General features: G+C 33.5%; 3 protein-coding genes across 6 annotated transcripts; 1 reads left to right on the top strand and 2 right to left on the bottom strand.

The window, feature by feature from the left end:
- Positions 1–363: 363 nt before the first annotated feature.
- On the bottom strand, positions 364–1,218 carry LOC112905885 (MAGUK p55 subfamily member 7-like). Its single transcript, XM_025979199.1, has 4 exons — positions 1,136–1,218; positions 855–1,022; positions 590–786; positions 364–538 (listed from the first exon to the last, which is right to left on the bottom strand). The coding sequence occupies exons 2-4, from the start codon at positions 966–968 to the stop codon at positions 364–366; spliced, it is 486 nt and encodes a 161-aa protein (XP_025834984.1). The 5' UTR covers positions 969–1,022; positions 1,136–1,218.
- A 28-nt stretch (positions 1,219–1,246) lies between these two features.
- On the bottom strand, positions 1,247–5,073 carry LOC108733681 (MAGUK p55 subfamily member 7). Of its 4 annotated transcripts, XM_018464956.1 has the most exons (11): positions 4,812–5,073; positions 4,588–4,645; positions 4,220–4,500; positions 4,015–4,146; positions 3,813–3,842; positions 3,532–3,699; positions 3,267–3,463; positions 3,097–3,215; positions 2,325–2,615; positions 1,919–2,262; positions 1,247–1,799 (listed from the first exon to the last, which is right to left on the bottom strand). In XM_018464956.1, the coding sequence occupies exons 1-11, from the start codon at positions 4,818–4,820 to the stop codon at positions 1,623–1,625; spliced, it is 1,806 nt and encodes a 601-aa protein (XP_018320458.1). In that variant the 5' UTR covers positions 4,821–5,073; the 3' UTR covers positions 1,247–1,622. The 4 variants fall into 4 exon arrangements, with proteins under 4 accessions (XP_018320458.1, XP_018320455.1, XP_018320456.1 ...); XM_018464953.1 differs by lacking the exon at positions 3,813–3,842 and having other exon boundaries at positions 4,812–5,070; XM_018464954.1 differs by lacking the exon at positions 3,813–3,842 and having other exon boundaries at positions 4,588–4,637; positions 4,812–5,069.
- Positions 5,074–6,123: 1,050 nt separating this feature from the next.
- On the top strand, positions 6,124–9,917 carry LOC108733677 (eukaryotic translation initiation factor 4B). The gene is made up of 10 exons (XM_018464945.2): positions 6,124–6,214; positions 6,434–6,568; positions 7,138–7,313; positions 7,506–7,628; positions 7,690–8,008; positions 8,067–8,249; positions 8,314–8,642; positions 8,703–9,582; positions 9,680–9,725; positions 9,787–9,917. Exons 1-10 carry the CDS (start codon positions 6,202–6,204, stop codon positions 9,896–9,898), a joined length of 2,316 nt encoding a protein of 771 aa, XP_018320447.1. The 5' UTR covers positions 6,124–6,201; the 3' UTR covers positions 9,899–9,917.
- Positions 9,918–10,206: the final 289 nt, after the last annotated feature.

Consider the following 10,206-nt stretch of genomic DNA (forward strand, 5'->3'; position numbering starts at 1 on the left):
TGCCGGTTATCCGGTACCCCACAAAATTCAGTGAATCTCTAATAACTGTCGTGTGACTTAAATTATGGTAATATTGAAGATTGAAATTCATCTCAGCTAAGTAACGATTTTCAAATATCAGAGCTATCACATCATGTACATTATTATTACAATACGATTTTAGTTAAAACCACGCAGTTAATCTACATAAATTTGGTATTATTGAACAGATTAATTTTTTTGTTGCATTAAAAGCAGTTTGAATTGAAGTACTTCATTATTAAGTTATTTTATATTAAATTTTATTATTATTATTGAATTGCTTTATTTTGCTGCCTCCTACCAGTACTATTCTCTATCACCCAAGTATCAGTAGTGGCCATTTCAGCAGTACCCCGACCACCATACTAACATCAACCACAGATACTGCAGCAGTGTACTTAAGCAACAGGATGAATAATTAAGCGACAACTGNTATAATATTCTTCTTTCTTGTAAAGCTCTGCTTGGTATAAGTCCAGCCCTCATGTTACGGTCACTCTCTTTGCGAGCTTGCCACCTTGAAGAAAAATCATTAATTTAGTTTAAGAGAAAAATTTCTCCAAATTACCAGTAAGCATCATCCTGGCAGACAATATGCAAGATATCTCCTTTTTGAAAATCAAGTCCGGCTTCTTTACAAGGAATATAAGGATCAGTGGTTGCATTGTAATCAAAATGTGCCCTCACCCTCACTTTGCTCTCTCTTACACTCGATTTTCCATCAGATGGGACGAGTTTAAACGTAATTGTACCCTCAGAATTTTTCTAACACAAAATAGCGTTTTTTTTAAAAATTGCACAGAATTAAAATATAAAAGCTTATTTAAACTTACAAGAATTTGTAAAACATCGTTTGGTGTTTTTCCTTCAACATTTATTCCATTTACTTCAACAACTTCATCCCCCACATGAATAAGTCCAGATCGATCTGCAGCACCCCCGTGCATTACTCTGGCAATGATTATTTTTCCAGTTTCATCATCAGTTTTAATGGTTGCACCCTACAACATCAATATTCTGGTTAAAATGTAAAATAAAAAAAAATTATGCACAATGTAATGAGAAAATCATTTTTGAAAACTCTTTTTTAAACTAATTACAAGCAAATACTTACAACAATTGGTTCAGGACTCTGAACACCAGACTTTGAGAGCACAACAAATTAAATAAGTAATTATTTAATTAATCCTGTGCATTCTTCTATTTGTATTTTAAAAAGCTATAAATACATTTTTCATGTATAAAAATGAAAAATGTAATTACATATATTAAATTTTTAATTTAGCGAAAATAATCATAATGTTCAACATATTCTAAATAATGAAAACCACAGAGAAAAACTAAATCACCCTGCATACTCTACTATTTGGAAGGGAAAACATACATACCTTTGTATTAATTAATTATTTTGGTTACATGCTATAAAAATCCGATTGCGTATTAAGTATCACGTCGATTTCAATCAGTACCAACAAGCGGTCACCGGATTTGAAATCCAATTGAGAGACTGGTGTTTCACTAATTCTATTAAAAACAAAAACAATAAATATTCGTGGTAGGTGCATTATCTTTGGTATTAAATTCTTTTCGTTTCCTCTTTTCTACTGAACCCACGAAGCGGGCACCCAAAGAGGCTCGGTCTCAACACGATTCACTGCCTCAACAAGTTGTCTCAAAGCTTTTGCAAGATCTTCATTAACGATGGTTTCATCGAATAAATGCGAGTACAAGAACTCTATGCGAGCTGAGGATTTCATAATTGTATTAAATTCTTCTTCCTACAAAAATTCCTTTTGTTAAATAATTAATTATAAATAAATTTAAAAAATTAAAATTAGAAAAATTATAAGTTATCAAAAACACAAATTTTAAAAAGTAAAAAAAAAATCATAATTACTGTAAATCCTCTAGAATTATGAACATCGAACGTGGATCGAGCACTGGCAGCATTTCTTGTCTCTTTAAGGACATCCAACCGTGGCGGTTTTACATAGATAATATACGGTTTTAACTGGGCATTCCTTAGCATTTTCAAAGCCTGGTAATGTGGGTTTAAAATACACACATAACCCGAATTAACCAAGGCTTTTACGCTCTCTGAAGACGTTCCATACAGATTACCTTTATATTCTCCAAATTCTATAAATTTACTTGCTTCAATATCTTCTTCCATTTTTTCACGTGAAACGAAGAAATACTCCTTCCCATTGATTTCTCCTGGTTTCATTGGCCTGGATGTATCTGTTATAAAAATATAAATTATTTTTTCTGAATAATTAAGCTTTAATCAACTAAAAACTCACATGGTATGGGTGTCTTGTATTTTTCCGGATGGGTTGCAATCAGACGTCGTTTGAGTTCATTTCTTCCGACACCTGGGGCCCCAATAAGTATAATGGGTCGGTATATACCAGGTCTTGGATAAAGTTTTGCCACTTCCTCGTACGTTGGTATCTCTTCGCGATCGAAATCATCGTTCTCTGAAGTGTCATAGATAATCTTTTTAGTTTTAGAATTGTTCGTGCAAATTGACGGGGAATTCAGGGAGTAGTTACTGCAGGTTAACAGAGGCAAAGCTGAAACAGAGCAAAGCCCTATCCCATTGGGGCGCTATTAGAAAAGCATGCATATTCATGATTCATAATTTCAAAGATTTGTTTTCATTATAACTATATACGATAAAAAGATTGTTAAAAGAAAGTAATAACAACTAAAGATACGAAAATTAAGTACGAAGTACAGTCACACTTTAAACAGTATTGCTAAGTGAGTATGGTGAAATCTACATTTATATTTGTAGCGTAAGATACCCCTTGTTTTACCCAATATTAGCAAAATAAGCCAATGACCTTTAAAATACAATATATAATACTTGGCTTAATTTTTTTTTCAGTACATCTAATCTAATCTCTTAAAAAAACTTTGTAACATTATTTATGTCACTGAAAGTATATATTTGTCCGTTTAGGAAATTATTACCTGTACTCTATGAAGGAAATGCTACAAACTTGTGTTTGTTACATGCAAAAAAGCAGTGCCACCTAAGTGCCCAAAAAAATAAAACAACTACTGTACCATTTCCATTTTCCTTAGAAGTCTGATTTCTTTCATATAATATTCTTCTTTCTTGTAAAGCTCTGCTTGGTATAAGTCCAGCCCTCATGTTACGGTCACTCTCTTTGCGAGCTTGCCACCTTGAAGAAAAATCATTAATTTAGTTTAAGAGAAAAATTTCTCCAAATTACCAGTAAGCATCATCCTGGCAGACAATATGCAAGATATCTCCTTTTTGAAAATCAAGTCCGGCTTCTTTACAAGGAATATAAGGATCAGTGGTTGCATTGTAATCAAAATGTGCCCTCACCCTCACTTTGCTCTCTCTTACACTCGATTTTCCATCAGATGGGACGAGTTTAAACGTAATTGTACCCTCAGAATTTTTCTAACACAAAATAGCGTTTTTTTTAAAAATTGCACAGAATTAAAATATAAAAGCTTATTTAAACTTACAAGAATTTGTAAAACATCGTTTGGTGTTTTTCCTTCAACATTTATTCCATTTACTTCAACAACTTCATCCCCCACATGAATAAGTCCAGATCGATCTGCAGCACCCCCGTGCATTACTCTGGCAATGATTATTTTTCCAGTTTCATCATCAGTTTTAATGGTTGCACCCTACAACATCAATATTCTGGTTAAAATGTAAAATAAAAAAAAATTATGCACAATGTAATGAGAAAATCATTTTTGAAAACTCTTTTTTAAACTAATTACAAGCAAATACTTACAACAATTGGTTCAGGACTCTGAACACCAGACTTTGAGAGCACAACAAATTAAATAAGTAATTATTTAATTAATCCTGTGCATTCTTCTATTTGTATTTTAAAAAGTACTGTACTATGCATGTAAAATTTTGTTTTAATAAAATTTATATTGCCTTTATGATTCATTAACTTATCACTTATAATAAACAAAATTGGTTCTTACCAGTGGTTCGTTGCTCTTGACAAGTTGGACAATTTTAACTGTCTCTTCTTCTTCATCTGCTTCTGTTGGAATTTCTGGCAAGTGTGGATAATAGTCTTTTTGTGCAACTGTATCATGTGCACATAAGAGACCCTAAGACCCAATTTTAATATCAATTACTTTATCCTTATAAATGCATTTCTATATAAACTTTTTTCTCTGTTACCTGAACATGTGGTTTTTGAAGTAAATAAAATAATTCTTTACAATCATCAGAAATTGGTATTCTAGACACTAAGACATCTAAAACGTCTACCATCACTTGCATTGATGTTGATAGCATCGGATAAAACTTATCACTGGTTCCATTGCTGATTATCTTGTTGTGTACATTGAATAAGGCATGAAGTTCTTTGGATTGTAATAAATTATTTAAAAAACCAAGTTCTTCTTCTGTTGAAGGTAATTCTTTTGCTTGTTGCAAAGATGTTAGCAGTTTAGTTAAAGCTGATAAAAAAAATAATTCATGTAAAAAAAATTAAAAATACAATTGAAATTATATAATATCCTTATTAATATCAATGAAACTCTCACCTGGATCACGTTTTTCTTTTACCTCACTAGCCATAACTTCAGCAGTCATCCTAAAAACCTACAATTACTGCCTTTTTCATGGTTAAAAATAGTTTAAGAATTGTTAAATGAAAAAATAGCTGGAAAAATCCACAAATTAGCTAATCATTTGCCGATTCTTATTGATGTTAAAAATGTCTATTAAAATGTACCATTCGCTGATATAACAATTTTTTTTAACATACCTCGTTCATTAAACTAGTTTATCAGGTCATCGCGTGCAACATTTTGATTTCAACTCCTGTCAATTTACAATTTATTAAATAATAATAGTATCAGTTGGTGATCAGTATTTTAGTATGCACCGATTTTAAGAAATGTGAAGTCTTCTTAATTAAATTTTACATCTCTAATTTGCCACTTTAATGTTAATGAAGCTCTAATTTTACATTATTCTGTTATTATCATAGATTAAGTTATAAGTAATTATTAAATTGTGATTATATTAACCGATTATGAAAACGTATTATATTATTATTCATCTATGAACTGATGAACTCTATTGTCCGCTGCTTTGTATGAACCGTGTATGGACCATAGATAACATGAGGCCAATATGAGCATATACCACCATGGAGTCTATGAGTCACATCTAATTGTAAATGCATCTAAAGCCTAGACTAGAAAAAGCCATAGACAAATCTAAAGCTAAAGATTAATATAACTCACAAGCAAGATTAAAATTTTTAACACAAAATTTGAAATACTAACAAAGGTCGTCAGTGTTTAGTTTTAAAAATTTTTCATGATATACCAATATTTAATTATAAACGTTTTCGACTTCGAATAATTTAATAAAAAAATAATAAATAATTTAACATAAAATACAAATTTTGTATCTGGAAAACAGTAATAATAATAATAAAAAATAAGTAGAACAAAATTTTGAACGGGCAAAATTGTCCTTAATACGGTATTTAATCAAGATATAACATTGTATAACATGGACATACGAATTCTCAAAACTTAACATTATTCATATTTGAGAATATTTTCTTTCACTCGATATACGAATTCAATATAAGAACAAAATAATACGTTAATAATTTTATACAATTCATTAATTACTTTTATGGAATAAATGATGGGACCAATTATAGACTCCATAGTATAGTATGGAATTCGATCATTTCTTGATTATCCATATCCATATCTTTAAACCATAGATAAGATTATGGACATTTTCGCTTATGTAAATATTATCCTATGATCACAGTAGAGCAGAGAGCGCTTAATAATTTATTAAGTACAACAAAATGAACTTAATAACAAAAAGTAAAAATAATTACCATACAATTATTATATTTTAGAAATACAGTAATATATTTATCAATTTTCATATTTTAATTTAATTTACATACCTGCACAAATTATTGTTTTTAAATTGATTATGCTATTGGAAAATGCTTAATATAACTAATTCATATTATCTATGCTAATTCATTGTAGTTCATGAATTATTCAATTGTTTTCTTCTTTCTCTGTTGGTCATGGTCTTGTTAATTTCTTAAAGGTTATTTTCAACATCTAAAGTTCTATTCAGCTCTATTGTTCTATTGCCGGAAGACTTCAAATATGGCTTCCTCAGGTTAGTAATTTTAACTAGTCACGTGTAAGGTAAAATATAATTAAATGTTAATCTAATTTGTTCAATATACTATTAGAATATTTTTGCAATTTCAGTATTTGCTTTTTAATGTATTTTAGTGTTTTACTTGTGCCCTCATTATTAACTGTGAACCACACGGAACCAGTAACGCGTGGCAGTTTTTCAAACCGATTTCTTTCACGATTTTTATTTATTTAGGGAAGAAAGGCAAGAAAACAAAAGGCAAAACTCTTGCCTTAAATGATTTTCTTCAAGAAACTACCGGTTCTACCCCTTCATTACCCCTTCGAAAAACCAACCTCAATTGGGCAGATGATGTTGAAGAGCCTTTGGGTATGTAATAAAAAATTGAAAATAAAATAGACATGATTTCTTTTTTGAACCTTGACTACTGTGCATTCTAATGCTGCGCAAAATCGTAAAGCAATTTCTTACAATATGGTAGTTATGTTTCTGATTATTTAGTTATTAAATGTGATGACATTATTTGCCAAGAATGGTGTTTAAGGTCTGTGATAATCTCACATTTGGAGCTTCCAACAGAGTATCTGTTACTCAGTAATTAGCTTCGGGAAGGTCTGAGTGAGCCATTTATTCTCTAGATGAGAACTTGTGTGTTACAAGGCTGGGGAACCAGAAATATGCATGAAAAGCTTATTTTAGCCTGGGACTGTTTTTAAACATGAGGTGAAGAGCTTAGCATGTTGGAATCCCCAGTGGCCGGCAATTTTAGTGCAATTTGTGAGCTGGCATTTGTCAGAACTCAATTCAGACTAGTCTGTCACAGACCTTTTTATCATTCTTACTTTAGCAAATACAAAGCTGATTAATTTTTATTATTTTTTATGAATTGTACTAATTCAATGTAGATTTTATATGTAATTTATTTCTGTTGTTTTAAGAATATGAAACTCGCCCTAAAATCAATGTGGTGCTCCCTACAGCGCCAAAGGCGTCACGAGGTGTCGATGAATATAATGAGCGGATACCAAAGGAACCTCCTTTTATAGCATATTTAACAAATTTGCCTTATGATGTTGATGAAGAAGAAATTGAGAGTTTATTTAGTCATTTAAAGGTACAAGTCTCTTTGTGTTTGAAAAATAATTTCAATGATAAGTAATTATAATAATTTTATTTAAACTTTACTTATTGTTTATTACCAATTAACATTGTTTCCCTGCAATTATGACTTTGATAAATCAAGTTATTGAGATAATTAAGAAGTAATGTACTTTAAATTTCATTTATTTAAATTAATGTTTTTTAGATAGCAAATACAAGGTTTCCTAAAGAAGATCGTGCAAGCGATTTGCCAAGATTAAAAGGTTATGGTTACATTGAATTCGAAGACAGGGACAGTCTAACTTCTGCACTTTCAATGCCGGATTGTGTAAGCTGTCTTAAAACTATCGGAGAACGATTGTATACAATTATTTATTTTTCTTAATTAGATGTTAAAAAACAGACGGATAAGAATTGAAGTGGCAACAAGTTTAGACAATGACAAGCAAAGGCGCGGTCGAAATGACATGAATCGTGACAGAATTGAAAGGGGTGACACAGGGGGCGACTGGCGATCGGGCCCTCGAGGGTCAGACTTTTCAGATTTTAGCAGGGATCGCGAGGGAGGTTTTAACAGAGACAGAGATGGGGGCGGAGGCTTTAACAGAGACAGAGAAGGCGGCGCCGGTTTTAACAGAGATAGAGAAGGTGGCGGAGGTTTTAGCAGAGACAGGGATAGAGATGGAGGATTTAATCGAGAAAGAGAGGGTATGTATATAGACTTTTAAATTTAATTTTTTTGTTTAATAAAAAAAAAACAATAAAGGTGGCTCTTGGCGTGAAAGTTCAGACAGACCGTCGAATAGAGGCTTTAACAGGGAAGGATTTGGAGATCGGGGCCGTTTTGGGGGCGACCGTGACGGAGGCGAAAGGAGAGGAGGTTTCAGTCAAAGACGGGGAGACAAAGACGACAGAGACGGTTTATCACGAAATAAAGACGAAGAGAAAGGTATACATCTACATATGAAAAAAAGAAAAAGAACTGCTGTCTAAAGTTAATCTATTTCACATAGCTGAACCAAGGATTAGGCCTAAATTAATGCTGGCACCTAGAACGAAGCCGATCGCTCCATCCGATACAGAAGACATACAACAAAAACAGCAACAAACTCAGAATATCGATAGCGGTGCACCACCGCCTGCACAGACTGCTGCATCTATTTTTGGGGCCGCACGACCGGTTGATACGGCAGCAAGGGAACGCGAAATCGAGAGCAAACTGGCAAAGGAACATGAAGATGCTCCACGAGAATCAAGTCGTGAAAGAAGTCGAGATGATGCTCCCCCAACAGCAACAGTAACAGCTAGAAGAGAATGGTCAACAGGTGCTGCAGTACGAAGAGTAAGTAGATTAAATAAAGCAAATTAATCTGAAAACTAATTGTCTGTGTCTTGTTTTCAGGGATCCCCTAGAAGAGGATCAACAGAACGCCGAAGATATTCTCCTCGAAACTATTCTCCCCGTAGAAGAACGTCACCTCGCAGATATGGCTCACCCGCACGATATCGCAGAGGATCACCGAAAAGACGATCCCCAGGTGGCTATTATTCTCCGAGGAGAGGCTCCCCATCTTCCAGACGATATTCCCCTGTCACACGTAGATCTCCAGGTCGATATTCCCCAAAGAGACGAGACTCTCCCGGACGTTATTCTCCACGTAGAAGGGACTCTCCGGGACGTTATTCTCCAAGAAGGAGAGACTCCCCAGGACGTTATTCTCCACGTAGAAGAGACTCCCCAGGACGTTATTCTCCCCGAAGAAGGGATTCTCCTGGGCGAAATTCCCCTAAGAGAAAAACATCGCCTGGAGCGCGTTATTCACCTAGAAGAAGAGACTCACCATCACCAACCAACAGAGGCAATAATGTGCCAGAACAACGAACACCACAAAGGGACGTTTCTCCCGAACGCTATTCTCCTGACAGGAGATCACTATCGTCCTCCCCCTCGAGAGTTCGTCCAACTAGATCAGAAGATGAGGACAATAATAATAGGAATCGAGCAAGAAGAAGAAGCAGAGACGGATCGTCGTCTTCAATTGCTTTATCTCCAGAAGATCGAAGACAGTTTTCATCGCGTGGTAATGTGGATGCTTCATCTTTGAATGAAAAAAATGGTAGTACCGCCGGTTACGGTAAAAGGGAGACTGAAGGTGGTCGTCGAAGGAAAAATTCGCCAAAGGAAAGATCCCAGCAGGCGTCAGACAAACGTAAAGGAATCAAAAAGTCACCAGATAGATCCAAAAAGATAGATAAAAGCTCAAATGATACTAAAAAGCATGGTAAGTACTACAATTTTTCGGGTTTCATATCAACTGAATTTCCAATCGTCTCTACATAGTAGTAATAGTAGATGTTGATTTAATTGTTTGTTGGCAGATGATAAGAAAAATGCAACCAAGGACAAAATTAGGAAAGAAAAACGGTCAGTAAAATGTGTCCTTTCGATGAAAAATTAAACTATTAAATTGTTTCATTACTTTCAGAGAACCTCACGAAATGCCCAAGTTAAAAGAACCGGAGCCCCCGAATTTCGCTGTTTCGAACAAATACGCTTTTTTAGCAGAATGTGCGGACGACGTTGACGTATCCGATTAAAGAAATAAATAATTAATAATAATAACAAAAATAAAACGCGAATATCAGCAAACAATATTTAAGTAAAAATATATAAATATAAACATAAATATGCGCGTGTGCCGTCGTATGACTTTCTAGTCTGGCCAAACTGAATTAATTATTACTTATATTTTAGTTTTTATTATTATAGTTATCGTGCCGTTTGTCTTAATTTTTCATTTGCTGTCGATGATTGAGAATACTGTACAAATATTGGAATTAATTAATTAATCAATTATTTTTTCTATTCAATAAAAAGGTCGGTGTCGTTCACATATATCGAAAGG

This window comes from Agrilus planipennis, unplaced genomic scaffold (genome assembly GCF_000699045.2).
Source record: "Agrilus planipennis isolate EAB-ADULT unplaced genomic scaffold, Apla_2.0 scaffold32, whole genome shotgun sequence".
In the NCBI taxonomy this organism is placed as follows: Eukaryota; Metazoa; Arthropoda; class Insecta; order Coleoptera; family Buprestidae; genus Agrilus; species Agrilus planipennis.

Excerpts from the sequence above, each read along its gene's own strand:
- LOC108733681 (XM_018464956.1), bottom strand. Across the intron at positions 4,501-4,587 it reads AAAAGAAAAACGTGATCCAG|CTTTAACTAAACTGCTAACA; the intron begins GTGAGAGTTTCA and ends TTTTTTTATCAG. Across the intron at positions 3,843-4,014 it reads TCAAGAGCAACGAACCACTG|TCTGGTGTTCAGAGTCCTGA; the intron begins GTAAGAACCAAT and ends GTGCTCTCAAAG.
- LOC108733677 (XM_018464945.2), top strand. Across the intron at positions 7,314-7,505 it reads GTTTATTTAGTCATTTAAAG|ATAGCAAATACAAGGTTTCC; the intron begins GTACAAGTCTCT and ends AATGTTTTTTAG. Across the intron at positions 7,629-7,689 it reads CACTTTCAATGCCGGATTGT|ATGTTAAAAAACAGACGGAT; the intron begins GTAAGCTGTCTT and ends TTTCTTAATTAG.